This window comes from Rattus norvegicus, chromosome 1, assembly GCF_021556685.1.
Source record: "Rattus norvegicus strain SHRSP/BbbUtx chromosome 1, alternate assembly SHRSP_T2T, whole genome shotgun sequence".
In the NCBI taxonomy this organism is placed as follows: domain Eukaryota; kingdom Metazoa; phylum Chordata; class Mammalia; order Rodentia; family Muridae; genus Rattus; species Rattus norvegicus.
In genome coordinates, this window is record NC_141534.1 from 109,041,897 (window position 1) to 109,060,734 (window position 18,838).

Here is an 18,838-nt window from a genome sequence, read left to right on the forward strand (position 1 = left end):
TCCCCTTTTAAAGCAGGAGTGAAGCATTCACATTTTGATCATCCGTCTTGAGTTTCATGTGTTCTATGCATCTAAGGTAATTCAAGCATTTGGGCTAATAGCCACTTATCAATGAGTGCATACCAAGTGTGTTTTTCTGTGATTGGGTTACCTCACTCAGGATGATATTTTCCAGGTCCAACCATTTGCCTACGAATTTCATAAAGACATTGTTTTTGATAGCTGAGTAATATTCCATTGTGTAGATGTACCACATTTTCTGTATCCATTCCTCTGTTGAAGGGCATCTGGGTTCTTTTTTTTGTTTCAGTCATTATATACTTTTATTTATTTATGTATTTTTTGTATGCTCTAGATTTTTTTCACTTTTTTTATTTTTTATTTTTATTAACTTGAGTATTTCTTATATACATTTCGAGTGTTATTCCCTTTCCCGGTTTCCGGGCAAACATCCCCCTTCTCCCTCCCCTTCCTTATGGGTTTTCCCCTTCCCACCCTCCCCCCATTGCGGTCCTCCCCCCAACAGTCTAGTTCACTGGGGGTTCAATCTTAGCAGGACCCAGGGCTTCCCCTTCCACTGGTGCTCTTACTAGGATATTCATTGCTACCTATGAGGTCAGAGTCCAGGGTCAATCCATGTATAGTCTTTAGGTAGTGGCTTAGTCCCTGGAAGCTCTGGTTGCTTGGCATTGTTGTACATATGGGGTCTCGAGCCCCTTCAAGCTCTTCCAGTTCTTTCTCTGATTCCTTCAACGGGGGTCCTATTTTCAGTTCAGTGGTTTGCTGCTGGCATTCGCCTCTGTATTTGCAGTATTCTGGCTGTGTCTCTCAGGAGTGATCTACATCCAGCTCCTGTCGGTCTGCACTTTTTGCTTCACCCATCTTGTCTAATTGGGTGGCTGTATATGTTTGGGCCACATGTGGGTCAGGCTCTGAATGGGTGTTCCTTCTGTGTCTGTTTTAATCTTTGCCTCTCTCTTCCCTGCCAAGGGTAGTCTTGTTCCCCTTTTAAAGAAGGAGTGAAGCATTCACATTTTGATCATCCGTCTTGAGTTTCATTTGTTCTATGCATCTAGGGTAATTCAAGCATTTGGGCTAATAGCCACTTATCAATGAGTGCATACCATGTATGTCTTTCTGTGATTGGGTTAGCTCACTCAGGATGATATTTTCCAGTTCCAACCATTTGCCTACAAATTTCATAAAGTCATTGTTTTTGATAGCTGAGTAATATTCCATTGTGTAGATGTACCACATTTTCTGTATCCATTCCTCTGTTGAAGGGCATCTGGGTTCTTTCCAGCTTCGGGCTATTATAAATAAGGCTGCGATGAACATAGTGGAGCACGTGTCTTTTTTATATGTTGGGGCATCTTTTGGGTATATGCCCAAGAGAGGTATAGCTGGATCCTCAGGTAGTTCAATGTCCAATTTTCGGAGGAACCTCCAGACTGATTTCCATAATGGTTGTACCAGTCTGCAATCCCACCAACAATGGAGGAGTGTTCCTCTTTCTCCGCATCCTCACCAGCATTTGCTGTCACCTGAGTTTTTGATCTTAGCCATTCTCACTGGTGTGAGGTGAAATTTCAGGGTTGTTTTGATTTGTATTTCCCTTATGACTAAAGATGTTGAACATTTCTTTAGGTGTTTCTCAACCATTTGGCATTCCCCAGCTGTGAATTCTTTGTTTAGCTCTGAACCCCATTTTTTAATAGGGTTATTTGTCTCCCTGCGGCCTAACTTCTTGAGTTCTTTGTATATTTTGGATATAATGCCTCTATCTGTTGTAGGATTGGTAAAGATCTTTTCCCTATCTGTTGGTTGCTGTTTTGTCCTAACCACAGTGTCCTTTGCCTTACAGAAGCTTTGCAGTTTTATGAGACCCCATTTGTCGATTCTTGATCTTAGAGCATAAGCCATTGGTGTTTTGTTCAGGAAATTTTTTCCAGTGCCCATGTGTTCCTGATGCTTCCCTAGTTTTTCTTCTATTAGTTTGAGTGTGTCTGGTTTGATGTGGAGGTCCTTGATCGACTTGGACTTAAGCTTTGTACAGGGTGATAAGCATGGATCGATCTGCATTGTTCTACATGCTGACCTCGAGCTGAACCAGCACCATTTGCTGAAAATGCTATCTTTTTTCCATTGGATGGTTTTGGCTTCTTTGTCAAAAATCAAGTGACCATAGGTGTGTGGGTTCATTTCTGGGTCTTCAATTCTATTCCATTGGTCTATCTGTCTGTCTCTGTACCAATACCATGCAGTTTTTATCACTATTGCTTTGTAATACTGCTTGAGTTCAGGGATAGTGATTCCCCCTGAAGTCCTTTTATTTTTGAGGATAGTTTTAGCTATCCTGGGTTTTTTGTTATTCCAGATGAATTTGCAAATTGTTCTGTCTAACTCTTTGAAGAATTGGATTGGTATTTTGATGGGGATTGCATTGAATCTGTAGATCGCTTTTGGTAAAATGGCCATTTTTACTATGTTAATCCTGCCAATCCATGAGCATGGGAGATCTTTCCATCTCCTGAAGTCTTCTTCAATTTCTTTCTTCAGAGTCTTGAAGTTATTATTGTACAGATCTTTTACTTGCTTGGTTAAAGTCACTCCGAGGTACTTTATATTATTTGGGTCTATTATGAAGGGTGTCGTTTCCCTAATTTCTTTCTCGACTTGTTTCTCTTTTGTGTAGAGGAAGGCTACTGATTTATTTGAGTTAATTTTATACCCAGCCACTTGGCTGAAGTTGTTTATCAGCTTTAGTTTTTCTCTGGTGGAACTTTTGGGATCACTTAAATATACTATCATATCATATGCAAATAGTGATATTTTGACTTCTTCTTTTCCGATCTGTATCCCCTTGACCTCCTTTTGTTGTCTGATTGCTCTGGCTAGAACTTCAAGAACTATATGGAATAAGTAGGGAGAGAGTGGGCAGCCTTGTCTAGTCCCTGATTTTAGTGGGATTTCTTCAAGTTTCTCTCCATTTAGTTTAATGTTAGCAACTGGTTTGCTGTATATGGCTTTTACTATGTTTAGGTATGGGCATTGAATTCCTATTCTTTCCAGGACTTTTATCATGAAGGGGTGTTGAATTTTGTCAAATGCTTTCTCAGGATCTAATGAAATGATCATGTGGTTTTATTCTTTCAGTTTGTTTCTATAATGGATCACGTTGATGGTTTTCCGTATATTAAACCATCCCTGCATGCCTGGGATGAAGCCTACTTGATCATGGTGGATGATTGTTTTGATGTGCTCTTGGATTTGGTTTGCCAGACTTTTACTGAGTATTTTTGCGTCGATATTCATAAGGGAAATTGGTCTGAAGTTCTCTTTCTTGGGTCTTTGTGTGATTTAGGTATAAGAGTAATTGTGACTTCATAGAAGGAATTCGGTAGTGCTCCATCTGTTTCAATTTTGTGGAATATTTTGGATAATATTGGTAGGAGGTCTTCTATGAAGGTCTGATAGAATTCTGCACTAAACCCGTCTGGACCTGGGCTCTTTTTAGTTGGGAGACCTTTAATGACTGCTTCTATTTCCCTAGGAGTTATGGGGTTGTTTAACTGGTTTATCTGTTCCTGATTTAACTTCGGTAACTGGTATCTGTCTAGGAAATTGTCCATTTCCTGCAGATTTTCACGTTTTGTTGAATATAGGCTTTTATAGTAAGATATGATGATTTTTTGAATTTCCTCTGAATCTGTAATTATGTCTCCTTTTTCATTTCTGATTTTGTTAATTTGGACACACTCTCTGTGTCCTCTTGTTAGTATGGCTAAGGGTTTATCTATCTTGTTGATTTTCTCAAAGAACCAACTTTTGGTTCTGTTGATTCTTTCTATGGTCCTTTTTGCTTCTACTTGGTTGATTTCAGCCCTGAGTTTGATTATTTCCTGCCTTCTACTCCTCCTGGGTGTATTTGCTTCTTTTTGTTCTAGAGCTTTTAGGTGTGTTGTCATGCAGGTGACATATGCTCTTTCCTGTTTCTTTCTGCAGGCACTCAGCGCTATGAGTTTTCCTCTTAGCACAGCTTTCATTGTGTCCCATATGTTTGGGTATGTTATACCTTCATTTTCATTAAATTCTAAGAAGTCTTTAATTTCTTTCTTTATTTCTTCCTTTACCAGGTTATCATTGAGTAGAGCATTGTTCAATTTCCACGTACATGTGGGCATTCTTCCCTTATTGTTATTGAAGACTAGTTTTAGGCCGTGGTGGTCCGATAGCACGCATGGGATTATTTCTATCTTTCTGTACCTGTTGAGGCCCGTTTTTTGACCAATTATATGGTCAATTTTGGAGAAAGTACCATGAGGAGCTGAGAAGAAGGTATATCCTTTTGCTTTAGGATAGAATGTTTTATAAATATCTGTTAAGTCCATTTGGCTCATGACTTCTCTTACTCTGTCTACATTACTGTTTAATTTCTGTTTCCATGATCTGTCCATTGATGAGAGTGGGGTATTGAAATCTACTATCATTGTGTGAGGTGCAATGTGTGTTTTGAGCTTTAGTAAGGTTTCTTTTACGTATGTAGGTGCCCTTGTATTTGGGGGCATAGATATTTAGGATTGAGAGTTCATCTTGGTGGATTTTTCCTTTGATGAATATGAAGTGTCCTTCCTTATCTTTTTTGATGACTTTTAGTTGAAAATTGATTTTATTTGATATTAGAATGGCTACTCCAGCTTGCTTCTTCATACCATTTGCTTGGAAAGTTGTTTTCCAACTTTTCACTCTGAGGTCGTGTCTGTCTTTGTGTCTGAGGTGTGTTTCCTGTAGGCAGCAGAATGCAGGGTCCTCATTGCGTATCCAGTTTGTTAATCTATGTCTTTTTATTGGGGAGTTGAGGCCATTGATGTTGAGAGATACTAAGGAATAGTGATTATTGCTTCTTGTTATATTCATATTTGGATATGAGGCTATGTTATTGTGCTTTTCTTCTCTTTGTTTTGTTGCCAAGACGATTAGTTTTTTGCTTCTTCTAGGGTATAGCTTGTCTCCTTATGTTGGGCTTTACCATTTATTATCCTTTGTAGTGCTGGATTTGTAGAAAGATATTGTGTAAATTTGGTTTTGTCATGGAATATCTTGGTTTCTCCATCTATGTTAATTGAGAGTTTTGCAGGATACAGTAACCTGGGCTGGCATTTGTGTTCTCTTAGGGTCTGTATGACATCAGTCCAAGATCTTCTGGCCTTCATAGTTTCTGGCGAGAAGTCTGGTGTGATTCTGATAGGTCTGCCTTTATATGTTACTTGACCTTTTTCCCTTACTGCTTTTAATATTCTTTCTTTATTTTGTGCGTTTGGTGTTTTGACTATTATGTGACGGGAGGTGTTTCTTTTCTGTTCCAATCTATTTGGAGTTCTGTAGGCATCTTGTTTGCCTATGGGTATCTCCTTTTTTAGGTTAGGGAAGTTTTCTTCTATGATTTTGTTGAAGATATTTTCTGGTCCCATGAGCTGGGAGTCTTCACTCTCTTCTATACCTATTATCCTTAGGTTTGATCTTCTCATTGAGTCCTGGGTTTCCTGTGTGTTTTGGACCAGTAGCTTTTTCTGCTTTACATTATCTTTGACAGTTGAGTCAATGATTTCTATGGAATCTTCTGCTCCTGAGATTCTCTCTTCCATCTCTTGTATTCTGTTGCTGAAGCTTGTATCTACAGCTCCTTGTCTCTTCTTTTGGTTTTCTATATCCAGGATTGTTTCCATGTGTTCTTTCTTGATTGCTTCTATTTCCATTTTAAATTCCTTCAACTGTTTGATTGTGTTTTCCTGGAACTCTTTCAGGGATTTTTGTGTCTCCTCTCTATGGGCTTCTACTTGTTTATTTATGTTTTCCTGGAATTCTTTCAGGCATTTTTGCGATTCCTCTCTCTAGGCTTCTACTTGTTCTCTAAGGGAGTTCTTCACGTCTTTCTTGAAGTCCTCCAGCATCATGATCAAATATGATTTTGAAACTACATCTTGCTTTTCTGGTGTGTTTGGATATTCCATGTTTGTTTTGATGGGAGAATTGGGCTCCGATGGTGCCATGTAGTCTTGTTTCTGTTGCTTGGGTTCCTGTGCTTGCCTCTGGCCATCAGATTATCTCTAGTGTCACTTTGTTCTGCTATTTCTGACAGTGGTTAGACTGTTCTATAAGCCTGTGTGTCAGGAGTGCTGTAGACCTGTTTTCCTGTTTTCTTTCAGCCTGTTATGGGGACAGAGTGTTCTGCTTTTGGGCGTGTAGTTTTTCCTCTCTACAGGTCTTCAGCTGTTCCTGTGGGCCTGTGTCTTGAGTTCACCATGCAGGTCACTTGCAGCAGAAAAGTTGGTCTTACCTGTGGTCCCGAGGCTCAAGTTCACTCGCGGGGTGCTGCCCACGAGCTCTCTGTGGCGGCAGCAACCAGAAAGATCTGCGCCGCCATTTCCGGGTGCTTCAGTGCACCAGGGTTCCAGATGGCGTTTGGTGTTTTCCTCTGGAATCTGTAATGTGTGCAGAGTGCAGTCTCTTCTGGTTTCCCAGGCGTGTCTGCCTCTCTGAAGGTTTAGCTCTCTCTCCCATGGGATTTGAGTGCAGAGAATTGTTTATCTGGTCTGTTCCTTCAGGTTCCGGTGGTGTCTCAGGCGCAGGGGTCCTGCCGCTCCTGGGCCCTCCCCCACGGGCACCCAGAGGCCTTATACAGTTTCCTCTTGCGTCAGGGATGTGAGCAGGGGTGGGCAGTGTTTGTGGTCTCTCTCGCTCTGCAGCCTCAGGAGTGCCCACCTGACCAGGACGTGAGGTCTCTCTCCCACGGGGTCTGGGAGTAGAGAGCTGCTGAGGGCCGGGATCCGTGGGTGTGGGACTCCTGGTAAACACAGGACGTGCCCGGTCCTAGAAGAATTCTGCCTCTGTGTGTCCCGAGATCACCAGGCAGGTCTCTTGCAGAAGAAAAGTTTGTCTTACCTGTGGTCCCGAGGCTCAAGTTTGCTCGCGGGGTGCTGCCCAGGAGCTGTCTGCGGTGGCAGCAACCAGGAAGATCTGCTTCGCCGTTTTCTGGGAGTTTCAGTGCACCAGGGTTCCAGATGGCGTTTGGTGTTTTCCTCTGGAATCTGTAATGTGTGCAGAGTGCAGTCTCTTCTGGTTTCCCAGGCGTGTCTGCCTCTCTGAAGGTTTAGCTCTCCCTCCCACGGGATTTGGGTGCAGAGAACTGTTTATCTGGTCTGTTCCTTCAGGTTCCGGTGGTGTCTCAGGCGCAGGGGTCCTGCCGCTCCTGGGCCCTCCCCCACAGGAACCCAGAGGCCTTATACAGTTTACTCTTTGGCCAGGGATGTGGGCAGGGGTGGGCAGTGTTGGTGGTCTCTTCTGCTCTGCAGCCTCAGGAGTGCCCACCTGACCAGGCGGTGAGGTCTCTCTCCCATGGGGTCTGGCATCTGGGTTCTTTTCAGCTTCTGGCTATTATAAATAAGGCTGGTATGAACATAGTGGAGCACGTGTCTTTTTTTTATATTGGGGCATCTTTTGGGTATATGCCCAAGAGAGGTATAGCTGGATCCTCAGGCAGTTCAATGTCCAATTTTCTGAGGAACCTCCAGACTGATTTCCAGAATGGTTGTACCAGTCTGCAATCCCACCAACAGTGGAGGAGTGTTCCTCTTTCTCCACATCCACATTTGCTGTCACCTGAGTTTTTGATCTTAGCCATTCTCACTGGTGTGAGGTGAAATCTCAGGGTTGTTTTGATTTGCATGAAATATTTTTTTCATGAGGGATTAGATAGTCATCGAGAGAGAATCAGGATAAAGACACGGGAAGAAAAGGAAAGACATGACCATGGAATGTTAACCAAGGCACCGTGAAAGAGAGAAACTGGAGAGTCTCCCTCTACCTTTGAGTGTGTTTGGATGTTGGTGTATAAATCCTGCCCTTATTCTCTCAGTGGGTAAAAATGGCAGATAATTCAATTTAAGGACTCCAGTGGGTGAATGGAGATTTAGAATAGGCAGTCTTAAAGATGCATATTTGTTTACTAAGAAATTTTACATAAGAAACATTTTTAAATTATGCACATATTCTAAAGATTGAGGCTATTGAAGGAACTGGACTTGTGGAAGTTTCTATTAATTTCTTTTAATATTTAGAAAACAACTTGTAAAAAATAGAGACATTTCTTTAAAATATAATATTTATTTAATCTTTATCAAATTGAATGACCAAAGAAATTCTGATATTGCACTACCTTTATTCTTGTTCTGATGAAGACATTTGTTCACAGTGGGAGCTGTTCTGGCCCCAAATGGTTACAAGAGTTATATCACAGGGAGTTGCACATTAAGCAGCTTTAGGGTGCTGCAGTCAGTTTCTGTGTAACAAGACCCATTTCTTCTAATTTGTATAAAATGACCATTTTCTCTACCAATTGAATAAGACTATGAAAATTGCCTACATAGATAAAGGCAAAATCGACTCTCAGAAAAACTATGTCTGATGAAGGACTCACTTAACTACTGCATCGGACTACTTCCAGGTCCTCAGACTTTTGTGAAGGACCCCTCTCTCCACCCTCTTCCTCAGGAGTGTCCTGCATGGCTCTCTGAAGGAGTAGCTTCAGAGTCTGCCGTTGTAACCTGTGATGTCTAATCGAGCCAACAAAGAAGTAAATGATGGGATTGGCACAGCTGTTAACACAGGACAGGAGTGTTACCATTTCATAAAAAAAGGAAGAGAGCATCATATGAATCCAGGGTAAGAGGAACACGCAGATCCCAATGGGCAGACCAAAAAATATGAAGACCAGCACTGTGAGAGCAATGGTCACATAGAACCTGGTCACAGGAATCCTATGTGATCCACAGATGATTTTGGCCAAGAGGGCTAGGCTGGACACAAAAAGAACCATGAATATTACTATTAGAAATGCCGTAGCGATAAAGTTACAATACCTACAGAAAGAATAATCAAATTTACTAAACAGGAAGCCACAGCCTTGCCCTAACAGAAGGCTCAACAGTAGAGAGAAAGCCCAGAACAGAGCACACACGGTGGCTGATGTGTGTCTTGGTCTTTGGCAGTGATACCAGATGGGCCACGTAACAGATAGGCAGCGCTCAGTACTGATGGCTGCAATCATACAGAAACCTGCAAGGTAATTAAACATTAATATAGTGAGGAGAAAATAAAAGTAGCTGTTATCAAACTGAAGGACACACTCCAGGGAGTACACAGTCTGAGCACAGAGGTACAAGAAATCAGCACCAGCCAGGTTGAGGACATAGACGGAGAAGGCATTCCTATGCATGTGGAAGCCTAGAAGCCACAGCACTGTGGCATTTCCTGCCATTCCAACCACAGAAATGATGACAATAAGAAAATTCAGGGTATTGAACGTGGTGATACAGGATAAAATTTCAGTGTAGTAATTTTCCTTCACTACTGTGTTGTTAATGCTCCAGGCTTGGGTGGTTGGACTCATGCTTAGGAATTTTCCACTGGTGTTCCTGCAAAGAAATAGAGATAGGAACACATGATACTCTCTGTCAGGACCATATGACTCTGTAGGACTGTCTGGCATAGGTCCACAAGGAGAGGGAAACAACCTTCCAAAAGTGCTAAAAGCTTCTTTTAAATCCAGTTTGTACTATTCAGTCTATCTGCAGCCCAATATGATGTGGGGTAACTGATGATCCCAGTACAGTTGCTAAGCATTTCAGGTTATGTTAGGAAGAGACAGAACTCTGAAACCAACTTTCTTTCTGTTCTAGGGATGAGATTTCTTCTCAGGTGTAGGAAAATGGAAGCTGTTGTCACAAGCCATATCTGCCCTCAGTCGTTGGAAGGGAACTATCAAACGGGCAAAATAGACTCGTGGATGAGAGTCATGAAGGGAATGGTACTTGCTGTGAAGTCGTTTATGTGTTAAGAAGCCATGCTTCTTATGATATAAAGGCTGGGTGGTTCATTTAAAATTTTGAAAACAAGAAAGTAGAGAAGCTTTGAGGGGCATCAAGCACTTTTCTGTTAGTTATTAAGTCACCAGTGTCCTGTTCTTTGCAAGGGTACAGTGGAGCACTAAGAACTGGAACAAATGAGTCAGACATTCAAGAGTAGTTGAAAAATTGGAGCAAATGCTGTTCTGGTTGTGATTTGTACCTACAGGCAAATGTACATGTTCTGGCGTGAGAAGTGTGGGCTGTGCTATAGAGAAAAGCAAAGAGCACCTCCATTTGGGAATAGTATTCTAATCTCTGAGATGAGCTGTGAGATGTCTAAATGGATGCAATCTGGAAAATAGAGCAGCATAGCTGGGCAGGTAACATTGTTTAGAACTTTCTCTTCACTCCACTCCCCCATACAAACGCCCTTGATAGGCTTCTCTTTCTCACACAAAAAGCCACCGAAACATTTGGAGAAAAGACAAACTGCTGTGGTATTCCTCTTTCATTCCTACACCAAGCAATGGCACAGAATAAGGGCAGTTCCTGTGCTTGTAGTAGCTTAGTCAGTTTCCCATATAGAGAACTTTGCTTCACAGGATCCTTCTGGCTAACTTCTTATCCAAGACAGAGGCCTTCATGAAGGAGAAATTATCTGAGGATGCTCAGATAGAGTTCAGGGAAAGCACCTACCCAGAAGACCTTGCAAACTGATCTCACACAAGAACTTTAAAGTTATCACCCAACACACTCAATTGTGTTCACCAAGATCACTCCATTCCTTTCTGGAGCCTTGGTCATCACACAGGAGCACAAGATTTTCATTCAGGGAATCATGTGGCATTAACAGCTTCAAATAGGTAGGGGGGTATTAGGTAAACAGCCGACGAGCTTGATGGTGTTGGTAGCACTCAGTCATCTGCACAATTGTTTCCAAGGGTCTGCTCAGCTTGACGAAGCAGAAGCAGGAAGCCAAAATAGGATCAACTCAGCTACAGTTCCTAATGTAGCTGGGTTTTCTTGTGTCTGCTCATCAAGCTGAACTAAATAGCCCACCCCTGCCCTTAACCATAGCAACCCTGTGATAGCGATTTGGACCAATGACCATTTGAGAAAGTTGGTATGGCATTGCCACTCTCCTACTCTATGACCAGTTTCCTTACTTTACAACCAGCTAAAGTGTTTTGTTTGAACTTTCTGATCCATGTTCACATTGTTAACATCTTAATAGAATAAAGATGTTACAGAAAAACTGTGGGCTCAGCTTATATAAAAGAAAACGCAACATTTTACAGAGGAGAGAAAGATATTCAATGTCATGAGGCCTTAGGAAATAAATAATCGTTACAAGAGGGCTAGAGAGATGGTAATATGAAAGAACCAACCTAAAACTCAATAAAAGAAAAATCCTTAAGATGAATAAAGTACAGAGTCAGTCTTCAATTCAACCCAAAACTCCCCCAAATCACAGGAATTAGCACATGTATATCGAAAGTAACCTTATGTGTAAATGGTCTTACCGCAGCACTGTAAAGACAAGAATGCTTGATTCGGTGACATAGACTATCCTACTTCATCTGTAAGAAACACATTTCACTGGCAAAGACAAGCACATAAGGAAAAGAAAGGATGGACAGTGACAGTCTAAATTAATGGAATATGAAAGAAAGATAAATACAGTATCTACACTCATAATTAACACAACAGATTTCAAGAGAAAATTAGAAGCAAATAGGATACATAAATGGAACTGTTCTTCAAAAAGCAATGTGTGTATCTGTATGTGGGTAAGTTTGTGTGTATCTGCACCCATTTCATAGAATAATCGCTATTAACTACCAGGAACCAATAAATCTAGATACATGATGGTGATTTGATACCCATATGCCACTAATACATGTTGTGTAGAGAATGATTTGATGCAGAAGCTTCAAAGATAAATTGATGACAGATCAAAGGGCTTTAGCGTACTAGTGTCTAGTAGTTCATGCAAAAGCTATGGAACATATATCCTTGCCAGCAATCCACAAAAAATTTTCTACAATATTGTCATATTTTATGTCATAAAGCATTCTTGATATGCATAAGAGAAATTGCAGTGTTTTGTATAATGTTAGTTCACAATAGGATAAGATTAAAAGTAACCAAGAAATGAGTCAATAGAAAGCATACAATGGCATAGAGATGGAGCAGTCAGTGGATCATTAAAGGATGGCATAGAAGTAGAAAGCAGGCTGGTTGGGAGGAAGAAGGTCGACAGGATTTGGTCAGGGCTTGAGAGAGGGTGAACGTGATCACAATGAATTGTGTACATGTGTGATACTGAAAAAGACTGATGATAACGTAGATGAGTTGTATTCACAATGTTCTAGGCAATGTTCTTCCAAGATGCATGGAAAAGGAAATAAATTAATGTAATAGAGAGCATAAATATCAAGGAAAAATAGATCATTTCAAAAGATGTAGGAAATGAAGTCACAAGATTAAATGGCACCCAGGATGATACTCTGTGAAGAAACTTGGAAAAGAGGTAGGATAGTCTAATGTGGTAAAAGCAAAATATCACAAAGAGATAGGCCAAAGCTCTGTGACGTGGGACAACATAAAACTGCATAACAAATATGAAACATGTATGTCTCCTTACCTGTTATATCCTACATTGTACTTAAAATCCTCATCAAAGTAAAAATTCAAGAGAAAGAAAAGGATCCAAATCTAAGATTTAAAACACAAAAATTTACTTTATCCTTTACTTAGAAACCATAGAGCCTAGAATTGTCTCAGTGTATCAGACGGTGAAGATAGAACATTTTTATTCCCCCATGCTTGGTTTTTGTGAGACCCTGACATTGTTTATTCACAAATGACTCAATACATGCAAATCTTGACATCACTATGTGGTGGGTCATGTATGAGTTAAAAAGGCAAATGCAAGCATGGTTATTGACTGGTACAGATAATGTGATAAAGAGATTCTCAATATTGCTAAAATTTTGTGGAAAGTCCTGAGCATTTTCAGAATTATTCATACACAGACAAATCATTGCTGCTGATCATGCACAGGACAATGAGGTAAGGACCCAGTTCAGCTTTGTTGAGCAGCAGGACGTACAGAGCCTGAGGATGGATGTGGTTCTGAGATGATTGCCCAGCAGAGGAAGGAAGGGAAGGTGAGGTCTGAGTGCTGCTGCAGAGAAGGACCTGAAAGATGGACATGTGTAAAGGCAGATGCTACGTGGACAGCAAGAAAAGAGAGAAACCTGACATAACAAGAGCCTCCTCCATAGTCTATTCTAGAAGATGGAGAGTCTTCTGTGATGATGAACACTTTCTGTGCAGACTGAGAAGAGGCAAGAAAATGTGGCATTTGAAATATGAACTGTGATTCATAGTCTAGTGGCAGGTACAGCTAGACTCTAGTTACTAAAGGAATGGGACAAGCTCCCATGTGACCTGAATGATGGCATTCTTTAAATGCTTACCTACATTGTCACTATGAACACTAAGTAGAGTCTACCGTCTACAGAATGATTTTTTTCCAGTCTTCTGAGGCTAGAATTGTAGCACAAAAGGATGAATGATTGTACCCGGTCTTCACTTCAGAGTGTGAATTCCAATCCAGAAAAATTGCCTCAGGACCAGTGCAATATTTGTGTGGATGTGTGCATGTGTGTGTGTGTGTGTGTGTGTGTGTGTGTGTGTGTGTGTGTGTGTGTGTGTGCATGTGCACACAGGTGTTTGTAGAAGCTACAGGCTAACATCATATTTTCTTCAATAGATCACTACTTTATCTTGAGACAAGGTTTTTTTGCTGAACATGGAGCTCAGAGACTGAACAGGAGACCAGCAAACTGAGGGATCCTTTGGACTCTGTATTCTCAGCCGTGGAGTGATGGGTATGCGTTTTCAGGCCTGGTGTATTCTGGAAGCTGGAAGACATGATCTCATGCTTGGACTGCAATTATTTATACATTTAGCCTCTAACCTGGAGAGGATTAATCCCTTGACAAGCTCTATACACTACAACCCTGTGTGGATTAGAAAGTAGTCAAGAAAAAGCACAGAAGACTTACCCACACTAGAAACACGATGGCAATCACAATTGTGGATGGATGAAAACATATGAACCAGCAGGGGAGAGGCATCAAACAGGGCTAAGAACAGAGGCAGTGGACACCAGTTACAGTCAGCAGAAAATGGTTAAGGTAGTGTCCACCTGTAACTCTAGTGCTCAGTAGTTGGGGACAGGAAGTTCAGAAGCTCATAATTTTTCTCCATGATCTCGCAAGTCTGTGGCTATCCGGGAATCATAGTGACCTGTCTCCTATTTCCCCTAAACTGTTCTCCAAAGTTAATAATTTTAGCAATCATCAAGATGCAGGGCTTCTTTATTACATTTAAACAGACACAGCTTCAGAGCAAAAAGTTCTAAGTCTGCTAACGATACCTCAGTTTGGACATATGTTTGCATGGTGTGATGTGGAGCTGTAGAAGGACTAAGTCATGCATCCATCACTTTCCTGATTCACCTCAACTCTGGAATCCTCTCCTTAAACAACATTTGTTGTGATACTATCTCAGGGAGGAAGCATGTTTAGATGTGCAAAAGGATATTCCAACAATCATATTAATATCAGATCCTTGAGCTTTCTTCTTCCACCTCTTCTGATGTTTTTCTCTGTTCTGCACTGTTACCCCCTGATTTTGAGAATGTACCAAAATCTTCATACTGTACAATGTTTGAGAAACCTTCAAGGCCTTTAAAGATTGCTAGAGAGACCAAGGCTCTTAATTTATCTCTTTACAAATTATCTGAGTTATAACTTAAAATGGTTTGCAGCTCACACTCTTTTGATCCCAATGACAAAAACATTACAAGGACGTAAAGATTCAGAGCCTAGTGGAGAAATGCAGTAAGACTGTGTGGGGAATGTATAGGAGCAACCCTCCTACTCCTCTCTGCATCGTCCCTACACTGACACTGTGATGTGGCTGAGAGTCCTGGCCCACAGCACGCTGATGCCCCTTTAGGTATGAGGAACACTAATGTGGCAGTTCTCATGCCTGACATGGTGCAGCTGCCAACCCATGCAGAACAACTTTTTTGGTAAGCTGTTCTTCTATCAGTCTGTACTCGAGTGACCGCTCTTCTACTGTAAGCAATAAGAACTATGCTTCCCTGCACAAACGTCAGTATAATCTCAAGGCATTTTCAATGACTGTGGGTGAAACCTCTCTAAAAGCAGCATTAGAAGAATAAAATGCAAACAGGACATAAATAACTCTGATGAGGATGATCTGATGACAGTTAGGTCTGCAAACCTAGTGGTGGAAGAAGACTTGCACATGAGAAAATGTGTCCTCCCTTCGTTCTCTCTCACATGACACCTTACAGAAATGCTTGATCTGGGCCCTCAGAGGGTTCCTTTCTCTAACTTTCCTTTTATTTGAGGCAGTTGGTGGCATTTCAAGGACCACAGAGAGCAGAAGGAAAGACCTTTGGGATTTTTGTCTATCTCTCTGCTGGTCAATTGTGTGTTGACAGCAGCAGAGCTTCCCTGTGCATGCAATTATCCCCTTACAACTTAGTTGTAACTATGGCACCCCCTCTGTCTAGTTCTCCAGTACCAATTCCTTCTGCTGATTATTGAAGCCAAGGAGTGGACAACTTGCTCCACTGTTTTGCTTTCTCATAGTCCCCGTGCATTTCCTCTGTCCCTAAAACTGGTGGTTTTTTGCAAATAAACACTTCCTCTGGCATTCTTCAGTTACTCACATTCTAACAGTTTCTTCCAAGACTCAGCACACACTCATTGCTGATCAGTTGTGGGAACCAACAAGCAATGAACCTGTTTACAGGCTTCTGCCCTGGAAAAATTGTGGATATCACCTTCCTCCTTAAAGGAACAACAAGAACAAATATGAATGATTTGGGAGGAAGTAAGAAAAGTGTTTAAGTCAGGCAACCTTTCTGCTTCAAAGGGAAGCTTCTGTCTCATGCCTTTTCAGGAGGAAGGCCTAGACCATGCATGTTGCATTTTGTCATAGCAACACAGTGATGTGAACCCAGCATGACAGTAACTTTGAATATTCTTGGGATAAATTCTTACCTTTCTTCTACTTTTCTTCGTCTAGAGGTGGAGAGCAAACAAGGCAGAAGACCCTTCCACAGACTGATTTCAGACTCTGCCTCCTTGCTCTGGAATTGGGATTTGCTGTCAGGAGCTGAGTGAAAGTTTCTGACCCAGGTAAGGCTTTTAAAAGCGATGAGCAGACCATGTGATTTCCAGTATGTATATGGAAAAAGTCACACACCAGGGACCTTTCCAGATGCCCCCTAAGATGTTTCTTGGCATCTGCCCCATTTCCACTCACAGATCGACCTCTCCCATCCCATCCACTTAGGTCTACCAATCTCCAAATAATTACTCTTTCCTCCCATCATGGGTAGCAACATTAAGTAGTGTCAGGATGGTGTGTGTGGCTATAGTACTGGAGCATAAGCAGACCAAACAGTCTGTCAGGGGTCTGCATGTGCGGGTAGAGGCACTGTTGATACTGCCCTTTCCACAGCAGTGCGGTACTACTCAGTGTGGTTTTCTTCCAAATGACATTCAGGCTGATGGTTCTGCTGAATCCTCTGCAGATATCCTAAGTTCCAGCTCTCCCCTATCTGCACACTTTCATTACTAGTGGAAAGCCTGCTTCTTCCTTTTATTTATTAGAAATTTTATCTATTTACATTTCAAATGTTATCCCCTTTCCTGGTTTTCCCTCTGGAAACCTCCTATCCCATCCTCCTCCCCCTGCTTCTGTGAGGGTGCTCCCCACCCCAATGCCACTTCCCTGCCCTAATATTCCACTACACTGGGGCATCGAGCCTTCCCAGGACCAAGGGCCTTTACTCTGATTGATGTCTGACAAAGCCATCCTCTGTTACATATGTGGCTTGCCTGTGTCTTAGGGTTAAAAGCCAATTCATAGTAAAGCCACACTAAGTTCATTCCTGTTTATGATTAAACATCTGTTTTTCAAGGATTGGGGTATGAGCCTGTAACCTTTACTACAAATGTTTCTGTACAGCCTGTTCCAGGAATGGCTATCATGTCTGTATCGGATGTTAGTGTCAGCTCAAGACATCCATAGTCCATGTTCTCAGCACCAAAGAGGTTTTCCTCAGAGTGACAGAGATTAGGGATTTGAGACAAAGATAGAATATAGAGGAAAAGGGAGAAGGGGAAGGGAACGGATGAGAGAAAGTGGCAAGTGAGAGGGGTAAAGGGTACTTAGTTGTCTTGGGGGTCAAAGACACCTCTGGATAAAGAGGAAGCAGACAAGGCCCATAGGAAAACAGCATTTTATAAAGGTACAAGGGGAAACCCTATGTTAGGAAGAGGAGTTTAATTTTAATTGGGCATGTTAGTTACGTGAGCCAAAGGAGGCTTTTGATGACTAGACTTTGATACTCTGAAAGCTGAACAGTGGTAGTCAGCTCAGGAGGAGGAAGGGCCAAATAAAGGAATAGACCTTGGTGGCTAACTTTAGTTACGTAAAGCAAAGCAGAGTGGATGTGGGAGAAAGGCTAGGCTTGCCAGGGTCATGCTCAAGTGGGCTAGACGTTCTTCAATGCCTTTGTTTTAAAAAGTTGTTTAGAAACATCATGCTATAGTAACTTTGTTTTAAGAGGTTCTGTGACCAACTATGACTACCTGGTTATGACTGTCTGTTATGATCACCTTGTTTTGACTCCTTGTTTATGTTCTTCTTTCGTAACCCCACTCATTTCCCCATTTTGAAACCCCACAAACCTGAACTCTATAAATATCTTGTCTTCCTCAAATTCAATGCTGATCTCTTGAACCCTGCCTTAGGGGCAGGCAGCTCTTTTACACAAATAAAAATGTTTGCTTTAATTAATTGATTGCTTTAATTAATTTGGTCATGATGATTTGGGCCAGTGGTCTTTAGCACCTCTGAGTAGAAATGTCACTTTTGTTTTATTCCATCAATGTGAAGAAGTATGTTGCGTTGGTGCGCCTCCATTGTGAAATGCTGAGTTGAACATGTGTACATGCCCTTCTATCCTACTTCATAAAATCTCTTAACCTTTACCTTCATACAGTGTAAGTTCTCAGATTTCAAGTCTTTTCCCTTATGATTTACATTATAGTCTTCAACTCACAGGCTTCTTAGGTTTCTTTCTAGTTTTTCCCAATGTGATTTCATTTAGAGTGTATGAGGGGCATGCCATTCAAGAATGATGTGCCTTGAATGTGGTTTAACTGTACCCTGTAGGCAAGTGGTGGTCACTTTTCATCCAAGATGACAGTTGTGAGAGGTTCTGTGGTGAGTTTAAGAGGAGAAGGCTAATGGAAGGTCATTAGGGAACTGTGGGTAAGCTGTGAGGTAGTTGGTTCTCATGTGACCTCTAGGAGTTTGTGAGCATGTTGTAAAAGGGACAAATTTGGTTGTACCCCTATCTCATTGCTTCCTGTATGGAGACAGGATCTTCCCTCTGCCTCATGTTTCAATACCTATCCTTCGCCCTGGCCAGAACCCTGCAACACATGGGATGTTCAAATTGATGCAATCTCAGTGAGCATGGTCTAGTAGGCCTTTCCCCCCAAAATGAAAATATAAGCATTTATCCACTCCACTACAATTAGGTAAAAATTTAAAATTTGTTGTATTTTCTTCTAATAGTCTTTCAAAAAGATAACCAAAATTTAGAAAGACTTATAGTCCCATACCTGTGTTTCTTTTTTCCATGGCCTACTCCAGAATTTTTAGAACTTGATGGGATTTATTCTATTTCACATGCAACAGCGTGCAAAAAGAAACATTCCTTATGAATGTTGAAGTAGTGTACAGCTGAATTCTTTCACTAGTATGAAACTTGGCTAGAATTAAAAAAAAAGTGCACCATAAAC

The 18,838-nt window shown here is 41.4% G+C and overlaps 1 protein-coding gene across 1 annotated transcript; it reads right to left on the minus strand.

The window, feature by feature from the left end:
- Positions 1 to 8,476: 8,476 nt before the first annotated feature.
- Mrgprb4 (MAS-related GPR, member B4) lies at positions 8,477 to 9,448 on the minus strand. The gene has a single exon (NM_001002287.1). It carries the CDS (start codon positions 9,446 to 9,448, stop codon positions 8,477 to 8,479), a length of 972 nt encoding a protein of 323 aa, NP_001002287.1.
- Between the last annotated feature and the right edge of the window lie 9,390 nt (positions 9,449 to 18,838).